At 42.8% G+C, this 24,718-nt stretch overlaps 1 protein-coding gene across 1 annotated transcript in view; it reads left to right on the forward strand.

The window, feature by feature from the left end:
- Positions 1-24,718, forward strand: part of LOC139373798 (alpha-catulin-like) — a 99,194-nt gene that overhangs the window by 68,774 nt on the left and 5,702 nt on the right. Inside the window, exons 5-16 of the mRNA XM_071114801.1 lie at positions 5,994-6,083; positions 6,431-6,601; positions 7,317-7,517; positions 8,937-9,023; positions 9,855-10,013; positions 10,308-10,400; positions 12,200-12,350; positions 17,599-17,636; positions 17,760-17,810; positions 20,577-20,731; positions 21,381-21,429; positions 23,680-23,736. Coding sequence (XP_070970902.1) covers positions 5,994-6,083; positions 6,431-6,601; positions 7,317-7,517; positions 8,937-9,023; positions 9,855-10,013; positions 10,308-10,400; positions 12,200-12,350; positions 17,599-17,636; positions 17,760-17,810; positions 20,577-20,731; positions 21,381-21,429; positions 23,680-23,736 — 1,302 coding nt within the window. The remainder of the gene's footprint in view (positions 1-5,993; positions 6,084-6,430; positions 6,602-7,316; positions 7,518-8,936; positions 9,024-9,854; positions 10,014-10,307; positions 10,401-12,199; positions 12,351-17,598; positions 17,637-17,759; positions 17,811-20,576; positions 20,732-21,380; positions 21,430-23,679; positions 23,737-24,718) is intronic.

Here is a 24,718-nt window from a genome sequence, read left to right on the forward strand (position 1 = left end):
CAACCAAATCATGAGAAAACAAAAAGATCATTACTTGACACATTGGAAAGAATTAACAAAAAAACTGAGCAAACTAGAATGCTATTTGGCCCTAAACAGAGAGTACACAGTGGCAGAACACCTGACCAAAATGAAAGAAAGCTTTGACTATGTACACTCAGTGAGCATAGCCCTGCTATTGAGAGAGGCCGCCGTAGGCAACCCTGGCTCTCGAGAGATGACAGGCTATGTGCACACTGCCCACAAAATGAGGTGGATACTAACCTCCTGCCAAATGTATGACCATATTAGAGAGACACATTTCCCTCAGATTACACAGACCCACAAAGATCTCAAAAACAAATCCAATTTTAATAAACTCTCATTTCCATACCACAGTGTGCCATCACAGCAGCCAGATGTAGGCAACCAGTGAAGAACAAACATCATTGTAAATACAACCAATACAACCTATTTTTATCCCTTTTGTACTTGAACTATTTGCACATCTTTACAACACTGTACGTAGACATGACATTTTGAAATGTCTTTATTCTTTTGGAACTTGTGTGAGTGTAATATTTACTGTTCACTTTGATTGTTTATTTCACTTTTGTTTATTCATTTCACTTGCTTTGACAATGTAAACATATGTTTCCCATGCCAGTAAAGCCCCTTGAATTAAATTGAGAGAGAGTCTATAAAGATCTAAAAGCCATGTGCTTTCCAGCTTGTAAAAAGAGGCTCCTGTCTTAATGAATCAAATGAGTGTCTGTGCGTGTGGGAGAGAGAACCGTACAGTGCCGTGAGCCATGTTGGCTCCACATCCATTCAGAGTACGAGATGACACAGATAGCAGGGTATGTATGACGAGCCCCTGCTGCCCTCACACACGTGCATATACACACACTACAGGGCCTCTGCACCAGCAGGGATAGTGTAGGTGTGTTTAGACAGACGGCAGCACCAATGCGTGGGTCAAATCTGACTCACATCTCAAAGGAGTGATTACGTCAACAAAACAAAATGTGCCTCAAACAAACCCTCTGGAGGCCAAATTAAGTTGTAAAACTGTACATACATCTTTGTATCATACGTTTTCAAGAAATAATGATGCCAGAAAGTTATAACTCTGTTCCCTGTAGTGCCAGAGTCTGCTAATCCTGCTTTGAGTCATACACAGTCTCTATGTACGTGTTCAAATTGGCACCCTATTCCATATACAGTGCACTACTTTTGACCAGGGCCCATAAGGTCAAAAGTTGTGCACTACACAGGGAATACGTTGTTATTCTGGATACAGACTGCGCTAGCTAGCTGATGAAAAGTGAATCGTTATGATATAGAGATGAAAATATTCAGCTTCCCCTCTTTGTTTAACAAACATAGCACGCCTTTGTCTCTCCGTCTGGAAATCTACTGAGACTAGCCGAGTAAAGAGCAGGGGAATATATACTGAACAAAAATATAAAACGCAACATGTAACAATTTCATAGATTTTACTGAGTTACAGTTCATATAAGTAAATTCATTAGGCCTTAATCTAATAATAATAATAATTTCACATGACTGGAAATAAAGATATGCATCTGTTGGTCACAGATACCTTAAAAAATATTAGGGGCATGAATCAGAAAACCAGTCATAGTCTGGTGTGACCACCATTTTGACTCATGCAGCGCCACACATGTTCTTCGCATAGAGTTGATCAGGCTGTTGAGTGTCAAACAAACCCTCTAGCGACCAAATTAAGTTGTAAAAACATCATACTGTACATACATCTTTGTACAGTCGTGGCCAAAAGTTTTGAGAATGACACAAATATAAATTTTCACAAAGTTTGCTGCTTCAGTGTCTTTTGATATTTGTGTCAGATGTTACTATGGAATACTGAAGTGTAATTACAAGCATTTCATAAGTGTCAAAGACTTATTGACAATTACATGAAGTTGATGCAGAGTCAATATTTGCAGTGTTGACCCTTCTTTTTCAAGAACTCTGCAATCCGCCCTGTCATGCTGTCAATTAACTTCTGGGTCACATCCTAACTGATGGCAGCCCATTCTTGCATAATCGATGCTTGAAGTTTGTCAGAATTTATGGGTTTTTGTTTGTCAACCCGCCTCTTGAGGATTGACCACAGGTTCTCAATGGGATTAAGGTCTGAGGAGTTTCCTGGCCATGGACCCAAAATATTGATGTTTTGTTCCCCGAGCCATTTAGGTATCACTTTTGCCTTATGGCAAGGTGCTCCATCATGCTGGAAAAGGCATTGTTCGTCACCAAACTGTTCCTGGATGTGTTGGTACCATTCTTTATTCATGGCTGTGTTCTTAGGCAATATTGTGAGTGAGCCCACTCCCTTGGCTGAGAAGCAACCCCACACATGAATGGTCTCACGATGCTTTACTGTTGGCATGACACAGGACTGATGGTAGCTCTCACCTTGTCTTCTCCGGACAAGCTTTTTTCCGGATGCCCCAAACAATCGGAAATTGGATTCATCAGAGAAAATGACTTTACCCCAGTCCTCAGCAGTCCAATTCCTGTACCTTTTGCAGAATATCAGTCTGTCCCTGATGTTTTTCCTGGAGAGAAGTGCTGCCTTTGCTGCTCTTCTAGACAGCAGGCCATCCTCCAAAAGTCTTTGCCTCACTGTGCGTGCAGATGCACTCACACCTGCCTGCTGCTCTGTACTGGTGGTGCCCCGATCCTGCAGCTGAATCAACTTTAGGAGACGGTCCTGGCGCTTGCTGGACTTTCTTGGTTGCCCTTAAGCCTTCTTCACAACAATTGAACCACTCTCCTTGAAGTTCTTGATGATCCGATAAATGGTTGATTTAGGTGCAAGCTTATTGGCAGCAATATTCTTGCCTGTGAAGCCCTTTTTGTGCAAAGCAATGGTGACTGCACGTGTTTCCTTGCAGGTAACCATGGTTGACAGAGGAAGAACAATGATTCCAAGCACCACCCTCCTTTTGAAGCTTCCAGTCTGTTATTCGAACTCAATCAGCCTGATAGTAATTTCCAGCCTTGTCCTCGTCAACACTCAGACCTGTGTTAACAAGATAATCACTGACATGATTGATGTCAGCTGGTCCTTTTGTGGCAGAGCTGAAATGCAGTGGAAATGTTTTTTGGGGATTCAGTTCATTTGCATGGCAAAAGGGGACTTTGCAATTAATCCGATCACTCTTCATAACATTCTGGAGTATATACAAATTGCCATCATACAAACTGAGGCAGCAGACTGTGAAAATTAATATTTGTCATAAAATAAAAAAAATTGGCCACGACTGTATGTACACGTTTTCAAGAAATAATGATGCCAGAAAGTTATAACTTCCCTGTGGAATGTTGTCCACCCCTCTTCAATGGCTGTGCGAAGTTGCCGGATATTGGCGGAAACTGGAACACGTCATTGATCTTCAGATCGTAGCTCTAGAAAGAGGCTGGATTTACAATCCCGAGTTGGATGACCGTTCAAAACGTATTTTCCCAGTCGGAGCTCGTTTATTCCCGGCTTCCTAGTTGTCTTGAACTCACTTTTGTCAAGTTTTTCCAGAGTTAAGTTGCTTTGAGTGCGACACAAATCATGCTTCATTAACAGCATGGCCAATGTTGAATGTTTATCACATTAAACTGGGAAAAGAGCCTTCCAAACCACTCATTGTTGAATTTGCGATTTCCAACTTGTGTAATGTTTATGGCCGATGAGCACCAATACGTTTTATCTAATTTCTCTTCGGTATTTCTCTTCATATGACAAGGATTTGCCAGTAGATTGTTGACTTGATTCATGATGATGACTGCTAGCTAAGATTTTGAAAGTACGATGTTGACATGATCAGTCCAATCAAAGCTACTGTACATATAATGTGATTTAACGCAATTTTATCTGTGGTCAATGACCTTGAGTCTTCTTGGATGGGCGCTTCTAATGTGACTATGGCAGCACCCAAGGGGCTGGAATTGTCTAGCGCTACCCTTAGACTTGGCAGTGACGTAGGGTCCACATGAGTGTCAGAACACTGAGCCAATCACAGCACTGAGCTACATTGGAAAAACCTGCCTTAAGAAAACAAGAGGCCATGTGTGTATGAGGCTTTATTAAATCAATGATATATACAGTGGGGCAAAAAAGTATTTAGTCAGCCACCAATTGTGCAAGTTCTCCCACTTAAAACATCATAGGTACACTTCAACTATGACAGACAATGAGAAAAAAAATCCAGAAAATCACATTGTAGGATTTTTAATGAATTTATTTGCAAATTATGGTGGAAAATAAGTATTTGGTCACCTACAAACAAGCAAGATTTCTGGCTCTCACAGACCTGTAACTTCTTATTTAAGAGGCTCCTCTGTCCTCCACTCGTTACCTGTATTAATGGCACCTGTTTGAACTTGTTATCAGTATAAAAGACATGGCTCTGTGCCTGGAGAGAAGTTGATTCAACCTCCTGGAACACACACTAAATGCTTAGTCTTTGAAACACAGAGATGAGCGAGTCAGTGCATGTTACTGAGATATCTACTGCATTGAGTCGTGCTTCACCAGGTTAATCTATGAGTAATAACGCTGATGGTCGGAGAACTAAACCTTAACTAAACTTAGCTCGAGAACTCTTACGGTTCTTCCACATGGTACGATATGCTCTGTGTGCGTTTAAAGTGTGTGGGATGCTTTTTTTTGAATGACTGACCCCTTGCATTAATTGGTCCACTAGTCCAGACCAGAGCCATGTATTTGTTGTATTCTTCATTCATGGCTCTGGCCCAGATCCCTGGTAGGTCAAAGCCAGTTCTTCTTAGCAAGACTGAGTTGTGGCTTAAAATGGTTCTGTCTATTTGGTGTCTCACAACTGGCCCACACTCACAAATCAGAGAAGTTTGGGAACCAGCCGAGACTGCTTCTGTAACTGTCCAGTGTTGGTCTCTGTCCATTAGGACCTGGAGGATGAGACTGCTTCTGTAACTGTCCAGTGTTGGTCTCTGTCCATTAGAACCTGAAGGATGAGACTGCTTCTGTAACTGTCCAGTGTTGGTCTCTGTCCATTAGGACCTGAAGGATGAGACTGCTTCTGTAACTGTCCAGTGTTGGTCTCTGTCCATTAGGACCTGAAGGATGAGACTGCTTCTGTAACTGTCCAGTGTTGGTCTCTGTCCATTAGGACCTGAAGGATGAGACTGCTTCTGTAACTGTCCAGTGTTGGTCTCTGTCCATTAGGACCTGAAGGATGAGACTGCTTCTGTAACTGTCCAGTGTTGGTCTCTGTCCATTAGGACCTGAAGGATGAGACTGCTTCTGTAACTGTCCAGTGTTGGTCTCTGTCCATTAGGACCTGAAGGATGAGACTGCTTCTGTAACTGTCCAGTGTTGGTCTCTGTCCATTAGGACCTGAAGGATGAGACTGCTTCTGTAACTGTCCAGTGTTGGTCTCTGTCCATTAGGACCTGAAGGATGAGACTGCTTCTGTAACTGTCCAGTGTTGGTCTCTGTCCATTAGGACCTGAAGGATGAGACTGCTTCTGTAACTGTCCAGTGTTGGTCTCTGTCCATTAGGACCTGAAGGATGAGACTGCTTCTGTAACTGTCCAGTGTTGGTCTCTGTCCATTAGGACCTGAAGGATGAGACTGCTTCTGTAACTGTCCAGTGTTGGTCTCTGTCCATTAGGACCTGAAGGATGAGACTGCTTCTATAACTGTCCAGTGTTGGTCTCTGTCCATTAGGACCTGAAGGATGAGACTGCTTCTGTAACTGTCCAGTGTTGGTCTCTGTCCATTAGGACCTGAAGGATGAGACTGCTTCTGTAACTGTCCAGTGTTGGTCTCTGTCCATTAGGACCTGAAGGATGAGACTGCTTCTGTAACTGTCCAGTGTTGGTCTCTGTCCATTAGGACCTGAAGGATGAGACTGCTTCTGTAACTGTCCAGTGTTGGTCTCTGTCCATTAGGACCTGAAGGATGAGACTGCTTCTGTAACTGTCCAGTGTTGGTCTCTGTCCATTAGGATCTGAAGGATGAGAATAAGAAGGCCAGGATGGCAGCAGCCAGAGCAGTGCTGGAGAAATGCACCATGATGCTGCTCACTGCATCCAAGGTGTGTACATACTGCTGCTAATGTAGTAGATTAAACCTGTGGACTGGAAAAACTTGCTACTGAATGGGTAAAATTAGTCCTTCTGGTGCTCGTGAATTTCCATATTTTTTTGCTTCAAAACAGCCTAACTTCCCATTTAAAACATTGTTTTTGTGTTTAGTAGATGTGAGGCATAGAGACTGTATTACTACAATTGACTCCGAACATGGACTGCCACACAAGCAGACTAATTCTGATACTTTTCCAAATTATTAGCAAAAGAGTTGCTATGATTGGTAAAAAGATCAGAATTGGACTGCCTGTGTAAATGCAGCCTCAGTTGTAAAACCATGTCTCTCTCCCTGTAGACGTGTCTCAGACACCCGGACTGCGAGTCGGCGCGTATCAACAAAGATGCCGTGTTTCACCGCATGCGATTCGCCCTGGAGCAGGTCATGGAGATCGTGACGGACGCCCGGCCCTGCGGGGAGACCAAGGTCCTTCTCCTCAGCATTTACACCGGCATCAAGGACTTCAAGGTGGGACAACAGGGGAGGACTTCCTTATGATTACATATGTTTTTTTGTTTTTTCTCCACTTTACATTGTAATATAGTTCTAATATAGTAACTACAGTATGATGGTTTAGGCCTGGACTAATCTAGGTTAGCCCCGAACTACAATCTAGTGTAATTTGGGTACCATTTATGTTCACGTAGTCTATCCACAAGATATTTATATTTTTTTTATTTAGCCTTTATTTAACTAGGCAAGTCAGTTAAGAACAAATTCTTATTTACAATGACGGCCTAGCAAAAAGCAAAACACCTGCGACGACGGTGGCTGGGATTAAAAATGTGAAATATAGAACAAAACACACATCACCACAAGAGAGACACCACAGCACTACATAAAGAGAGACCTAAGACAACAACACAGCATGGCAGCAACACATGGCAACAACATGGTAGCAACACAACATGGCAGCACAACATGGTAACCGCACCAAACATGGCACAAACATTATTGGGCACAGACAACAGGCCTGGACATACAAACAGGAAGCACGCCAGGTGTTCGGCACCAGTTCTTTACAATAAGTCAATTATCCCTAGTCAACCTGAATTACCAGTAGCTTGTCATAGAACTTTTGAATGTTATTCTCTGGCACTCTGTGTCAATTAAATTGAAATGCTTTATTGGCATGACAAATAATTTGTTGTATTCATTACTGTGTCTCTGTCTGTGATCCCAGTCCAACGTGGAAGGTCTGCATGAGGGTCTGTACTCAATGCCCCAGCAGGCTCTGTTTGACCAGCTGGAGGCGGTGGTGGAGAGGACGGAGGACTTCACTGACTCGGCCTACACCAGCCACGAGCACCGAGAGGGCATCCTGCAGCTCTGCCAGCTCGCCCGCCAGGACACTGACCAGCTCATCGCAGCCTGGAGGGAGGCGGTATGTTGTCATAAACTGGGCATACACACACATGTAAATACTTGTACACTCGCGTGTATACATGTACTCACACATGTAGATATGTACTCGTACGTCTACATGATTAAGAGCACGGGTACAGTAGGTCATGATTTAGCATGCATGAAAATGCACATTGCATTCACGTGTGTAGATGGCCACAGACACGCACACTCCTTCACTTCCTTTCTGTTGCTTAGCTACATGACCTTGTGTACTGTTGCTAGGTTTATAGATAATGTGAAGGAGAACAATATAATATCCAGCCTTTTCACACCACCCTCTCCCATACGGCTGGCTATACAGTGCTATACAGTCATTCTTTATAGGTCTTAAACCAGTCCTGGGCCCATCAATGCATCTCAGAGTAGGAGTGCTGATCTAGGATCAGTTTTGATTATGTGGACAGATCCTAGATCAGGACTCTTACTCTGAGATGCTTTGTGGATACGGCCCTGAAGTCAGCCTCATCGTATGAATGGCCATTCACTTGACTCCATTGCTCTCTCGACACCTCCCTGAAAGGAGGCTCCTTGGACTCCATAGCGTGTGGCTTTCACACAATGTGTTTTTCCATCATTAAGGTTGTATATATGTGTGAAAATAGAGGCCACAGTTCCATTGACAAATTGAATGGAATCAGAGCTAGCTTGAATGATTGGCTCCCTAGTGAGACCCATTTCTACAGCGTGTGTCACTAGCTAGATCCCAGGGCCTGTTCGTTTTCCTCCACTTATTTCAGTAGAAACAGAGCAGTGAGATGAGGTGTTTTTCTCTACTTATTTCAGTAGAAACAGAGAGGGTGATGAGAGGGTCAGAGACAAATCATCAGGGCCCCGTTTTTCAAAAGTGTTCTATCTGGATTTCAGGATTAAATGCACTGAAATACAATGGGAGTCCAATGATTCATCCATTCTATTCATTCATTCTATTTATTTTGCGTTTAATCCTTTCCGATAGCTGAAATCCAGATAGAACACTTTTGAAAAACTGGACCCTGGTGAATTCTGCTTGCTTGACAGTTTTTGTTTTTACATAGTTTTGACACATTGCTGTAATCGTGTCTGACTACAGTGCCTTTCACCCGTCTCCTTGCCCTTAGAACGTGTGTCTGAAACTTGTGTTTTACAGGATATTGGTGATGCAGAAGGGATCTCTCTCTTTCACTCACTCACACTCTACCTTTTCTCTCTCTCTCACACACACACACACACACACACACACACACACACACACACACACACACACACACACACACAGGGCATGAGCAGGGCTGTGTAATCTCGTATTCTTCTCCTGCTAAGGCAGGCCACATCCCAGGCATCATGTGCATGATTTATGTGACGACTACTCTTATCTTTTTCCCCTCACTTATTTATTTTAATATTTTCCTCATCCCAGCTGTCTCTCAATGCCAAAGAGGCCTCGGAGGAGATGGAGTTGTCTATACTGAAGACCTGCCAAAGTGTTCACGAACTCCGCAGAGAGGTGAGTCCTGTAACCCTGCGGTCTTAACTAGAATGCATCACTGTCTGGCATGCCAAGTGGTTCAGTCCTAGATCAGATCTGTCCGGAGTTTTCTGTACTCTCCAACTGGGTTGGGATGCAACTGATTACATATCATCTGATTACAAAAACCTGTAGCTGTAATCGGTTATGTTACCAGCAAAAATGTTGTAATCAGTTTAGATACATTTGAAAAAATGTATTACTTTTTTGGGATTACTTTTCAAATCAAAAAGGATGTTTGTGGAAAAAATACATTGACACCTTTCTTTTTTTCTCATTCAATTCAGTATTGAAAAAAATAGCAAGTCTAAGTTTGTCCCACCTGAGCGAGTCTGACCACAAGTCAGAAACCACTATGACGACACACCAGATGTGTTTGAGGGATCCTTTTTGTCTTCTTTTAATGCCTCTTAAGGGGAAAGTAACTGAAAGTAATCAGATTACATTACTGAGTTTAGTTAATCCAAAAGTTACGTTACTGATTACAATTTTGGACAGGCAACTGTAACAGATTACATTTAGATAGTAAATGACCCAACCCTGCTCTCATCACAATTTGTTCAGATCTCTTGCTCTTCTTTCTCTTTAATATGGCCTAAGCACTCTCCCACTTTTACGTATTCTCCTTATCCTCCCACCGTTGGCACTCCCCCCCTCACGCTTTTTCTCTCTACCCTGCCCTTTCTTTCTCCTCCTTGTTCTCTTTCTGTCTTACTATTGTTTTCTCTTCCTATTACCATTGTGCAGCCAGATGCACAAAAAATACCACATATGTATACCCATTTTCATCTCCCCTCTCCCTCCGTCCAGCTCCATAAGGTGGCGGTGGGGCGGGCGGCGGACCTGCTGAAGCTGCATGCAGAACACCTGCCTCTGCGGGCCTTGAAGGCCTCAGGGGGCGAGGGAAACCTGGAGGCCGTAGCAGAGTACGCCCGCACGCTCGCAGAGCAGAAGGAACAGCTGGTGGAGGTGAGCGAGGCTCGCTGGCTGGGGAGGTTAACTTAAGTCTGTTGAATCTCCCTGATCAAATCACCTTTGTTGAATTTAATTTATATAATTTTATTTAACCACAAAGTCTATTTAATTAAATGTTTAAAAGTCCATCATATCCATCTCTATGGCTGAGGTGTATGGACATGGTACTGGCTTTGGAGACCTGTATTTATTTTCCAGTTGAATATCTGGAAAATATATCTTGATCTGTCTGCTGCTCATATCCAGTCATATTGATGTTAGACGCTGATGTTGTCTGTTCTGTTCCAGACGTGTCGTCTGCTGTGTCACGTCTCAGGGACAGAGCCTCTGGAGATCACCTGTATGCACGCTGAGGAGACCTTCCACGTCACTGTCCCCCAGGTAACAGACACTCTGACGGGTAACATACACTCTGACGGGTAACAGACACTCTGACGGGTAACAGACACTCTGACGGGTAACAGACACTCTGACGGGTAACAGACACTCTGACGGGTAACAGACACTCTGACGGGTAACAGACACTCTGACGGGTAACAGACACTCTGACGGGTAACAGACACACTGACGGGTAACAGACACTCTGACGGGTAACAGACACTCTGACAGGGAACGCACCCAGACACTCTGGCAGGAAACGCACCCAGACACTCTGGCAGGAAACGCACCCAGACACTCTGGCAGGAAACGCACCCAGACACTCTGGCAGGAAACGCACCCAGACACTCTGGCAGGAAACGCACCCAGACACTCTGGCAGGAAACGCACCCAGACACTCTGGCAGGAAACGCACCCAGACACTCTGGCAGGAAACGCACCCAGACACTCTGGCAGGAAACGCACCCAGACACTCTGGCAGGAAACGCACCCAGACACTCTGGCAGGAAACGCACCCAGACACTGGCAGGAAACGCACCCACCCCTGTGACATGAAACGCACCCACCCCCGTGACATGAAACACACACCCACCCACCCACCCTGTGACAGGTAAGGTAACACACTCTGACATTTAAGGTAACACACTCTGACAGGTAAGGTAACACACTCTGACAGGTAAGGTAACACACTCTGACAGGTAAGGTAACACACTCTGACAGGTAACGTAACACACTCTGACAGGTAACGTAGCACACTCTGACAGGTAAGGTAACACACTCTGACAGGTAACGTAACACACTCTGACAGGTAACGTAGCACACTCTGACAGGTAAGGTAACACACTCTGACAGGTAAGGTAACACACTCTGACAGGTAACGTAGCACAATACACGTTGTGCTAGAAACTCCACCCTGATGTTGTTGTACAACTTCTCCATTATCAAGGTTTGTCAGCACATTCTCTGCCATCTTGTCCCCTATAGCTTCACCCCCATCCATTTAAACACAGCCAACTATTACAGAAACCGACATAAAGATGACTTCATCTGATACGGGGAGAAATAACTCAGAAAACCACACGCACACGTCAGAGTGCATCACCTCCGGCGTGTTGCATTTAATTGGTAATTACCCACAGGTGTCTCTTTATTACCATTGAAAGACATCCACACACACACACACACACACACACACACATCAGTATTAATCCTCCCTGGGCGGAGGCTCCCCCTCTGTGACCTTATTGATTGACCTATGAACCTATTAGCTCAGTCATTACAGCTGGGTCATGCAGGGTCTGACATTACTGTGGGCGGGTCTTCACATTTTCCACAACACTCCCAGCAGCAGATAATGAAGCATCTGTCCCAACGGCCTGGAAGACCAAACATAATTAGAAAACTGGGAGACAAAACGGATTCCATGCCCCCTGCTCTGCTTGCTGAAGATTGGTTCCATTTCACACAATCAGCCCCCACACTGAGAGGAAATGATCATGTGTCTCTGCTCATAGACTTGTTCAACATTCTATGAGAATGAGGCCTGATTCCATTCTGTAATGGGGGTGTTGGAGACATTGTATGGGGGTGAGGCTGTCTAATCATTTTCTTGGATCCTTTGTAAGTTAGTTTTCCCTCAAAGAACCAACTGGTCTGGATAGCTACTGGTGTGAGTAACACCGTAATAGCTCCACTTAAGGTGTGTACTGTGCACCTTATCGAAACACTTCACCACTCCAATACAAATTTAAAACATATCTACTTCCCCCATCTCTCTCTCCCTCCCTCCTCCATCCTCTCAGATCATTTCTGCAGCCCAGACGCTGGCCCTGCACCCATCCAGTAAGATTGCCAAGGAGAACCTGGATGTGTTCTGTGAGGCCTGGGAGTCCCAGCTCTGTGACATGGGCGTGCTGCTCCGGGAGATCAATGACGTGTTCGAGGGCCGCCGAGGTGTGTGTGTGTGTGTAATGGGCATCCAAGGTGGGCCTCCCGGTCGTAGGAGAGGGGAGGGAGAATAAGTGGTGAGAGGAGTTTGGTTGGGTTGGGACAGGCCTCTTGTTGGGAGGAGAGGAGGGGTTGTTGGACTGGGATGGTCCCCCTTGTGGGAGGGGGGTGCTGGAGGGATTGGGTGAGGCAGTCCCCCTGGTAGGAGGAGGGGCAGGGTGTGTTGGTGGGGTGGGGCCAACCCCTTGGTGGGACGAGAGGGGGGGGTTATTGGCCTGGGACGGTCCCCCTGGTGGGAGGGACGTGTTGGAGAGATTGGGTGGGGTAGTCTTAAAGACTTTTTTTTTTTTTACCCTTAGTAGGTAAGTTGACTGAGAACACATTCTCATTTACAGTAATGACCTGGAGAATAGTTACAGGGGGGAAGAGGGGGATGAATGAGCCAATTGTAAACTGGTGATGATTAGGTGGCCATGATGGTATGAGGGCCAGAATGGGAAGTGGTATTGAAGAACTGTAAGACCAGGATTGGATCTCACTCAGACAAGGGATGTTACCATACAAACAACCCCTGGCAAGGGGATGATGTTTCTGTCCCTCATGGTTATTGATAGTAAAAGTTAATAAGACTGTGAAGGAATGGATTATTCATTCAGTTATGTCAAATCTGATGGACTCCCACCACTATTATATCGACACCACACTGAAATAACATTAATGCCCGTATTCACTAGTCACCACACAGATTTCTCCCCACCCTCTTGCTCTCTTTCTCTTGCGCGCTCTCTCTCGCTCTATTCTCTTTATCTCTATTCTCTCTCTTGTTATTCTATTCTCTATATTCTCTTGCTCTCTATTCCCTCCCTCTATTCTGTCTCTTGCTATTCTATTCTCTATATTCTCTTGCTCTCTATTCCCTCCCTCTATTCTGTCTCTTGCTATTCTATTCTCTATATTCTCTTGCTCTCTATTCTCTCCCTCTTATCTCTTGCTATTCTATTCTCTATATTCTCTTGATCTCTATTCTCTTGATCTCTATTCTCTTGCTCTCTATTCTCTCTCTTGCTATTCTATTCTCTTGATCTCTATTCTCTTGCTCTCTATTCTCTCTCTTGCTATTCTATTCTCTCTCTTCTCTTGCTCTCTATTCTCTCTTGCTATTCTATTCTCTCTCTTCTCTTGCTCTCTATCTTAATCTCTATCATTTTCATGGGCAGATAGTCTCTCTACAAGCCATGATTGTTTGTACTCTCTGTCTCTCTTGCTCTCTATTCTCTTGCTCTCTCTCACTCTCTTGTAGTCTTGCTCTCGCTCTCTCTATTCTCTCGCGCTCTATTCTCTTGCTCTCTATTCTCTTGCTCTCTCTCACTCTCTTGTCTCGCTCTCTCTTCTCTCGCTCTCTATTCTCTTGCTCTCTCTCGCTCTCTCTATTCTCTTGCTCTCGCTCTCTCTATTCTATTCTCTCTCTTGCTATTCTATTCTCTTGATCTCTATTCTCTCGCTCTCTCTTCTCTCGCTCTCTATTCTCTTGCTCTCTCTCGCTCTCTCTATTCTCTTGCTCTCGCTCTCTCTATTCTATTCTCTCTCTTGCTATTCTATTCTCTTGATCTCTATTCTCTTGCTCTCTATTCTCTCTCTTGCTATTCTATTCTCTCTTCTCTTGCTCTCTATTATCTTAATCTCTATCATTTTCATGGGCAGTTAGTCTCTCTACAAGCCATGGTTGTTTGTACTCAGTCTCTGTCTAAGCTGTGGTAGTCTAAAATGTATTGATCCTATTCATAGACAGATCAATCTCTATAACCGTGGTTGTTTGTATTCTCTGACACAACGCAGCGATTAAAGCACCATCAGCACGATACCTCTCACCGAGCCACAGGCACAAACCGTTCTGTTACAGGCACACGCACACAGGCCTGTATCTCAACATTGGGTTATACCAACCGTTTCACAGCGCTCTCTCCCACTCCGCAGCGTAATTCCTATAATCCGTAACGTTTGTGGCATGCCACGGTATTCGTATTTATGGGCCACGATCCAAATGACATGCAACGAGAGAGACGACGTCCCCCTGCTGAAACCATTAAATAGAGAAGTGTGTGTGGAGCAGGTAGCCTAGTGGTTAGAGCGTTGGGCCAGTAACCAGCAGGTAGCCTAGTGGTTAGAGCGTTGGGCCAGTAACCAGCAGGTAGCCTAGTGGTTAGAGCGTTGGGCCAGTAACCAGCAGGTAGCCTAGTAGTTAGAGCGTTGGGCCAGAACCGAAATCCCTGAGCTGACAAGGTAAAAATCTGTCGTTCTGCCCCTGAACAAGGCAGTTAACACACTGTTCCTTGGCCGTCATTGTAAATAAGAATTTGTTCTTAACTGACTTGCCTAGTTAAATTAAAAAATGCAAAATAGTAGAAAATTAACACCGGTCTCATAAACAATCTCTCAAGCACAAGCCCACATGTTAGTGAGTAGCCAGCAAATATGAATATTTCAAGTTTTAGCAACTTGGATCTAGGTATAATTTCACAAGCTCTGAATTCCGCTAACCAAGGGAAACAGTTAATGTTATGAACAGAACTTTATGTCCGTCTCCAACTGTTTGAACAGCCTGTTAGCCTGTCCACTTTGTTCAGATGTTGAAATCAAGTGGTCCTACCTTGTTTCTCAGAATGAGAACGAGTTGCCAATTCCTTATATAATTGTTATACTAGCTGCTTAGCATAAAACAATCTTTATTTGACTAAAATGCTGCTAGCGATACGTGATACCATTATGCACTTGCGACTGTGCATTCATTTTCCAGAATGAATGTTCATTGGTACATCAGTTTTAGTAGTGTCTGCTCTGCTCGAAATTTGAGGAGTTGAAACATTAACAGACTATGGTTAGAAAGGGTAACTTCTCTATTATAGTAAAATAATACTGATTTTGTTGGACCAAGCCTCAAATGCAAATAGCGAGTTGGAACCGTTGGTCAGAGAGGAAGAAGTGACCTCTCATCTTTGTTGTTGTGAGTGGTAGGGGGATGGGCTTGGGAGAAAGAGGCAAAGTGAGAGGTTTGATAAATATATAAACCCAATGTGTTTCTATGTGTTTCTATGTGCTTATTTTGAACCTTGTCGCCTGCCTTCCCGCCTTTGGGACAATGACTCCCATTGTTCGAGTGGAGACATGAGCATCTAGTCATTACATACAGATCTCTGGTGTAAATGGGAATGTGCACAGCACAGAAAAAGCGAACGAGACGAGACCAAAAATACAACATGACAACGCTCATAAAAACAATAAATACAAAAAGCCTAGATTATGCGATATGGAATATCGTGCAAAAACATAAATTCAAATTAATCTACTTCATTCGATATACCACACCGCCCTAGGATGTGGAAGGGACTATCAACTTTAGTATGATAGAAGATGTGTTGGAGATGATCAACTGTAGTATGATAGAAGATGTGTTGGGGATAATCAACTTTAGTATGATAGATGTGTTGGGGATAATCAACTGTAGTATGCTAGAAGATGTGTTGGGGATGATCAACTAGTATCATAGAAGATGTGTTGGGGATAATCAACTGTAGTATGATAGAAGATGTGTTGGGGATAATCAACTGTAGTATGATAGAAGATGTGTTGGGGATAATCAACTGTAGTATGATAGATGTGTTGGGGATGATCAACTGTAGTATGATAGAAGATGTGTTGGGGATAATCAACTGTAGTATGATAGAAGATGTTGGAGATGATCAACTAGTATCATAGAAGATGTGTTGGGGATAATCAACTGTAGTATGATAGAAGATGTGTTGGGGATGATCAACTGTAGTATGATAGAAGATGTGTTGGGGATAATCAACTGTAGTATGATAGAAGATGTGTTGGGGATGATCAACTGTAGTATGATAGAAGATGTGTTGGGGATAATCAACTGTAGTATGATAGATGTGTTGGGGATGATCAACTAGTATCATAGAAGATGTGTTGGGGATAATCAACTGTAGTATGATAGAAGATGTGTTGGGGATGATCAACTAGTATCATAGAAGATGTGTTGGGGATAATCAACTGAATCCCTCCCTTTTTAGTATTATTTAATGTGTTGGAATTAATAGCGGAAAACCATTTGAAATGCAGTATAAAAAAGGAGTGTAGGGATTTAAAAAGGCATACAATCATTTTGCTGGGAAATTATGTGACCAAACGGACCATTATTTCACCTTAAACCATGGCATTGTTGAATACATGTTTCTGATTGGCTTGAAGGGCATTCTAGAGTGTGCATTATTTCTCTATAACACATGGTATAGCTAGCTGCAAGGTAGTATTCAATGGGTATAGTTCATTCTTACATGTTCTATGTTTGAGCTGCTTTTGAAAGCAAAAGTCGAATTGAAAATATTGGCATTGTTGATTTCGATTTTCATAATGGCAAACTAGGACTGATGGTTTGATTAGCTAAACTAGCACGTTTGTTTGGTTACCATGGCAACTACTGTAGCTATCTGGTAAACTTGTTAGCTACTTCAGGGGATGTTGAACACATTTCTACTGGCATGTTAAAATATTTATAGCGGGAAATGTGTTAAATTATAGCCATGGAGGGCCTCCCTGGTGGCGCAGTGATCTAGGGCACTGCATCGCAGCGCTAGCTGTGACTCTGGGTTCGCGCCCAGGTTCTGTCGCAGCCGGCCACGACCGGGAGGTCCGGCACAATTGGCCTAGCATCATCCGGGTTAGGGAGGGTTTGGCCGGTAGGGATATCCTTGTCTCAGTGGGCGCAGTGCGCGCTAACCAAGGTAGCCAGGTGCACTGTGTTTCCTCCGACACATTGGTGCGGCTGGCTTCCGGGTTGGAGGCACGCTGTGTTGAGAAGCAGTGTGGCTTGGTTGGGTTTTGTTTCGGAGGACTCATGGCTGTCGACCTTCGTCTCTCCCGAGCCCGTAAGGGAGTTGTAGCGATGAGACAAGATAGTAATTACTAACAATTGGATACCACGAAATTGGGGAGAAAAGGGCGTAAAAAAAAATAAAAAATTATTATAGCCATGGGATAATCAACTCAGGGCTCTATGCATTCTCTGGAAAATAATGCAACTCTGTGGAAGGTCAGTTACACTTCTTCATGGAACACACCTTACACGTCGTTCATTATTTTCCATATAACTCATAGCCTCCCATTCATTATCCCAAACTTGTGATCCAATGGCCAAAACTTTAAAAAAAGATTTTTCCTCAAAATAGTATTTTTTCTGATTTAATAACAGGTGATAAAAGAGCTTACTTGTCGCTTCCCAGACCAGGGGTGAGTATCAGAATAAACAATACTATGATTGGTGGGTATTTCCAATGTCATTCTGTTTAAATGATTTTCCCTCACTTTCTCCTTTAATATCACTCATCCTGTCAAACGTTTTCTTCCCTCCAGAAACATTCAGCCAACCTGAAGACGGTGAAAGCTGTTAAGCTAGATACGGAGGTATAACTAGACTCTTCAATTACACAATACACCTCACATAGTGCACAACTTTTGACCATACCCTATATATGGAATACAGTGGCATTTGGGCTGCATCTACTACCTCATCCTGACAGGTGCATTTATTCTGCAGGAAATGAATACCTGGTCAAACAGGGGAATAATGGCGATTATTCCAGGGACCTTGCATGGTCTGATACAGTTGAAGTCGGAAGTTTACATACACTTAGGTTGGAGTCATTAAAACTCGTTTTTCAACCACTCCACAAATTTCTTGTTAACAACCTATAGTTTTGGCAAGTCGGTTAGGACATCTACTTTGTGCATGACACAAGTAATTTTTCCAACAATTGTTTAAAGACAGAATATTTCACTTATAACTCATTGTTTTAGATTTCCAGTAGGTCAGAAGTTTAAATACACTAAGTTGACTGTGCCTTTAAACAGCTTGGAAAATTCCAGAAAATGATGTCATAGCTTTAATTTTAGTCAATTGGAGGTGTACCTGTGGATGTATTTCAAGGACTACCTTCAAACTCAATGACTCTTTGCTTGACATCATGGGAAAATCAAAAGAAATCAGCCAACGCCTGAAGGTACCACATTCATCTGTACAAACAATAGTACGCAAGTAGAAACACCATGGGACCATGCAGCCATCATACCACTCAGGAAGGAGACGTGTTCTGTCTCCTAGAGATGAACGTATTTTGGTGCAAAAAGTGCAAATCAATCTCAGAACAACAGCAAAGGACCTTGTGAATATGCTGGAGGAAACGGATACAAAAGTATCTCTATCCAGCAGTAAAATGAGTCCTATATCGACATAACCTGAAAGGCCGCTCAGCAAGGAAGAAGGCACTGCTTCAAAACCACCATAAAAAAGCCGGACTACGGTTTGCAACTGCACATGGGGACAAAGATCGTACTTTTTGGAGAAATGTTCTCTGGTCTGATGAAACAAAAATAGAACTGTTTGGCCATAATGACCATTGTTATGTTTAGAGGAAAAAGGGTGAGGCTTGCAAGCAGAAGAACACCATCCCAACCGTGAAGCATGGGGGAAGTGGAAGCATCATGTTGTGCTTTGCTGCAGGAGGGACTGGTGTACTTCACAAATAGATGGCATCATGAGGTTTGAAAATTATGTGGATATATTAAAGCAACATCTCAAGACATCAGTCAGGAAGTTAAAGCTTGGTTACAAATGGGTCTTCCAAATGGACAATAACCCCAAGCATACTTCACAAGTTGTGACAAAATGCCTTAAGGATAATAAAGTCAAGGTATTGGAGTGGCCATAACAAAGCCCTGACCTCAATCTTATCGAAAATGTGTGGGCGAAACTGGAAAAGCGTGTGCGAGCAAGGAGGCCTACAAACCTGACTCAGTTACACCAGCTCTGTCAGGAAGAATGGGCCAAACTTCACCCAATTTATTGTGGAAAGCCTGTGGAAGGCTCCCTGAAACGTTTGACTTAAGTTAAACATTTTAAAGGCAATGCTACCAAATACTAATTGAGTGTATGTAAACCTCTGACCCACTGGGAATGTGATTCTGACATTTCACATTCTTAAAATAAAGTGGTGATCCTAACTGACCTAAGACTACTTTTTACTGGTATTAAATGTCAGGAATTGTGAAAAACTGAGCTTAAATGTATTTTCCTAAGGTGTATGGAAACTTCCGGAGTCTCACTCCGTCATGAATGGGCGTGCATACACAAAATTATAATCATTCATTGGAAATTATTAGGAATGTTTGATGTCTTTTAAGAGAGGTGAAGAGTGGAATTGTTGACTTTCTCAAGCAGCAATGAGTTTTATCTTTAAACTGATAATATGACTTAAGAAATTATTTACATCCTTTGAATTTTTCCACATTTTGTTGTGTTACAGCCTAAATTTAAAATTGTTTAAATTAATATTTTGTGTCACTGGCCTACAAACCCATAATACCCCATAATGTCAATGTGGAATTATGTTTTTAGAAATGTTTAACATCAAAATGTCTGCCTAGCAAAGATCAACAACCAACTTGACAGAGTTTAAAGAATAAAACAAAAAAGCACAAATATAATACAATCCAGATGTGCAAAGCTCTTAGACTCACTCAGAAAGACTCTCAGCTGTAATCGCTGCCAAAGTTATGTAAAGATATATTAGTGTTTTATGTTTCATATATTTTTGACAAATGTTAGAATTTTTCTTCCACTTTGTCATTAGAGTATTTTGTGTAGATCTTTGACAAAAAAATACTATTACTTTTTTTTTTAACCCACCTTGTAACCTTGTAATGTGGAAAAAGTGAAGGGGTGCAAATACTTTCTGAATGCAATGTATATGGTTATGAATGATCATGAATCAGTAATGATGATGATAATGAAGGCAATGTATATGGTTATGAATGATCATGAATCAGTAATGATGATGATAATGAATGCAATGTATATGGTTATGAATGATCATGAATCAGTAATGATGATGATAATGAAGGCAATGCATATGGTTATGAATGATCATGAATCAGTAATGATGATGATAATGAATGCAATGTATATGGTTATGAATGATCATGAATCAGTAATGATGATGATGATAATGAATGCAATGTAGATAAAAAGTAATGTGGTTATGGGCTCATCATGCACTGACCTTACGGAAATCACCGAATATGGTGGAATCTCAGAAGGTTTGGGCTTGATTAGTAGTCTTGGATGGGAGACCATCCTTAACTAATGGCGGACCCACGATCTCTCCGCCCCAGGAGCAGAGCACCATATCCAAGCTGGGTCTAGAGCTGCGTCTGCTGACCTCCGACGTGGACACGGAGGTGGAGAAGTGGGAGGACCAGGAGCAGGACATCGTCCGCGAGGGCCAGAGCATATCCAGCATGGCCTACTCCATGTACCTCTTCACCAGGTAGACACCAGCTGTCTGTCTGTCCTCACCAGGTAGACACCAGCTTTCTGTCTGTAGACACCAGCTGTCTGTCTTCACCAGGTAGACACCAGCTGTCTGTCTGTCGCTGTCTTCACCAGGTAGACACCAGCTGTCTGTCTGTCTCTGTCTTCACCAGGTAGCTTATCTATCAATCATTAGACTGTCACTCAATAATAATAATAATAATAACTTTATTTATACAGTATAGTACTTTTCAATACAAGTAAAAGTGCTTACCATCATAAAATAATAAAAGTACTAACAATGAAAGGAGGAAGGAGAATGGAAAAAATATAGATACATTGAAATCATACATTAAAAGCATCTTTATAAAAGTCTTCAGCAAGCCTGCAGTATAAATGTCAAGTATACTTTGCACCAGCCAGGTATTGACCACCAGCCAGGTATTGACCACCAGCCAGGTATTGACCACCAGCCAGGTATTGACCACCAGCCAGGTATTGACCACCAGCCAGGTATTGACCACCATTGACCATCTGTATGGAAATAGAAGAAGAGAACACAGATGCCGTCACGCATCTTGTTGATATGATGTTCATAGTCAATATACTTAATCAGTTGTTATCATCAGGTAATATTTCATTCATTTCCTGTATCGATTGTGCAGGGGGGAGGGCCTACTGAAGACGACCATGGATCTCTTCCACCAGGCTGAGGTAAAGTACTGTACACGCGCCCCATCCGCCACTCAACTCATCCATCTCCTGTCCTTCATCCTCCTACTTCATACAGGGCTTTAATTGAATCTGTCCCAGGTGCCATTAAACACAACCACGTCCCAGGGAGAAGACCGAATCAATACAGTATTAAAAGGCCCAAGACAATAATTTGTCTGTGGTAAGGAGAGGATGAGTCAGGGAGCAGAGTGCCCTGGCCCTGTACTTAATGTAGAGAGAGAGGGAGAGAGATGTGATGATGATCTGCACTCGCTGTAGGAGAAAAGGGGAAAGAGCGAGGAAGAGGGACAGAAGAAGTGCTGATGAGGCCACCTGTCGTTCAATCAGCAGGGCCTTCACAATGCCACACACACAGAGAAAGCCTAACCTTCCACTGTGGAGCTCCCACTGAGCGATAATAACCTCTGCTAATTCACTGAGGTGGAAAAGGGCAGCTGTCTTCTATGACACAAACACTACAATTTGTCAGGTCCTCTAGAGATTGATTATTTATTTATGTTTGGTTCATCCTTGTACATTAACAATACAACACAAGGAATATGGGTTTTTAGTTCTACCATATACTGCTGGTGTTCCACATATCTCCTTTTAGGATTTTTCTACTAATCCTAAAATAGTGGACATTATACAATGGGGTGGGTCTAATCCTGAATGCTGATTGGATAAAACCGCATTCCAGCCGGTGTCTATTCCACAAGTTACCACCTGCTAATAAGTATATGATGTTAAAATGCCAATTTAATCTGTTCAATCTGACTGAGCAATCCACTGTCTCATCAGCCCAGCCAGGCAATTTATAAACTTTATCTCCACTATAAAAAGCATCTAGACATTCTCACATTTATTTTAGACTAACATTTAGTTTCAACAGCGGAGATTTGTATAAACCTTGCTGTATGTCTCTCCGACATTTGCAACGTTGTTTCAATATTCAAATTCGATCTCCTGCTGTCCCATAGTAATGCACATGTCAGGACGAGATGGAAATGCAGGCAGTGTTTCTCAGCCGGTAGAAATCATGATGTTTTGTTGGCTAGCTCCTCTGAGCAACGAGAGAGCACATTTTATATTCCAGGCGAAATCGCGCCTCATTAGCTCATTGTTAAGGATGTATCCAAATAAATGTCATTAGAAAACAGCTTAAACAAGTGAAAATACTGTTGTTATTCTGGCTGCACTGTTTGACGTGACTGCAAGGGATAACAACATTGCCAGCCAGTATGGCAACGGAACATTTAGAACAAACGACTGGGTCACGTCCATAGACAGAACAAAAAGACTGAACGACTGGGTCACGTCCATAGACAGAACAATAAGACTGAACGACTGGGTCACGTCCATAGACAGAACAAAAAGACTGAACGACTGGGTCACATCCATAGACAGAACAATAAGACTGAACGACTGGGTCACGTCCATAGACAGAACAATAAGACTGAACGACTGGGTCACGTCCATAGACAGAACAATAAGACTGAACGACTGGGTCGCGTCCATAGACAGAACAATAAGACTGAACGACTGGGTCACGTCCATAGACAGAACAATAAGACTGAATGACTGGGTCGCGTCTCTGGCAACCGAACCGATAGAAGGAGCGACTAGCCGGATTGGGTAGCAACCCTAGATATGGGACTATATCTTGTGGAAGAACGAAATAGTATGAATAAATTCATCAAAATAACGTTTTGAAAGATAATGTCAATCATTATTTGAATATGTTGGTAACCCGTTGTATGGAGGATACCCAGTGTTTGAAGGACATATTGGTACTTTGTCTCAGGCCTAACAAAACCTGTGCCAATATATCCAACAAACACCGGCTTCTCTGGCATTATCACTTAAATAGAATATGGAATAGAGTAGTAGAACACGGAACAGAGTAGAGAACTTTCAATGTCCCCTTAAGTTTCAGGATGCAACCATACTTTCTATAACTCTACCCTTTCACACAGCAACATTTAACTTGCAATTATTCTAATTAGCTGCTCACCAAAACCTTACAGTATAGTGTACCAGTCTTGTTTACATCATCCCAGCTACTTACAATACAGCCATTGAGTGGAATTGACAATAGATTTGCCAGACCAGGGTTCAAAATGTTCTGCCAGACCAGGGTTCAGAATGTTCTGCCAGTAAAGTGAGCCATGCTTTGTTTTTTTCTCTCTCTCTGTCTGTCTCGCTCTCATTTATATATATATATTTATATTTCTCTCTCTCCTTTTGCAGGTGCTTTCTGAGGAAGGACTCCAGCTGTGTTCTTCAGTACACACTTTGTCCACCCTGGTACACGCGCACGCAACCACACCCACGCACGTTCTTCACCCACGCTAGGCAGGAATATTAATCCTGCACCCAGTTTCAGTTTCCTCTGTACTCAAAAATCAAAGAAACAAGGAAGTATGCCTCCCTCTTTCCAAAGTGCCCAGGTCCTGGAGTTGAATTATATGTCCCTCTTTGACAGCCATTCATGACTGCCATCCGTCTCTGGGTAAAGTGAAAATGTGGTTATCAACACTGGCTAACCCTACTCTCCGGAGAGTGCACCCAAACACTAATACACGCACATACACACTCACACATACTACTAATACATAATCAACACATCCAGCACTTCAGCTCAGCAGCGTGCGTTTGATTAATTACTTCAAACAAACATTGGCTAATGGAGCTCCCCCCACTGGAATGAAGCAGGCTTGTGGTGCAGCTGCACTGCCCTCTTGTAAATGATCAAGTTCTTTATGCTAATCAGCCTGAACATTTTCAACTGAGGCTGAACATGTTCCTAAATATGTTTACCAGAGATTGTGAATGGTACGACACAGACATATTCTAATGTAGTAGGATAATATCAATATACTGTGCCTTCAGATGTATTCAGACCCCTTGACTTTTTCATCATTTTGTTACGTTACAGCTTTATTCTAAATTGGATTAAATTATTTTATTTTTCCTCAGCAATCTACACACAATACCCCATAATGGCAAAGCAAAAACTGGTTTGACATTTTTGCGAATTTATAAAAAACCAAAAAAACAGACACTTTGCTATGAGAATCAAAATTGAGCTCAGGTGCATCCTGTTTCCATTGGTCATCCTTGATGTTTCGACAACTTGATGGGAGTCCACTTGTGATAAATTAAATTGATTGGATATGATTTGGAAAGGAACACACCTGTCTATATAAGGTCCCACAGTTGACAGTGCATGTCACAGCAAAAAACAAGCCATGAGGTTGAAGGAATTGTCCGTAGAGCTCCGAGACAC

This window comes from Oncorhynchus clarkii, chromosome 18 (assembly GCF_045791955.1).
Source record: "Oncorhynchus clarkii lewisi isolate Uvic-CL-2024 chromosome 18, UVic_Ocla_1.0, whole genome shotgun sequence".
In the NCBI taxonomy this organism is placed as follows: Eukaryota; Metazoa; Chordata; class Actinopteri; order Salmoniformes; family Salmonidae; genus Oncorhynchus; species Oncorhynchus clarkii.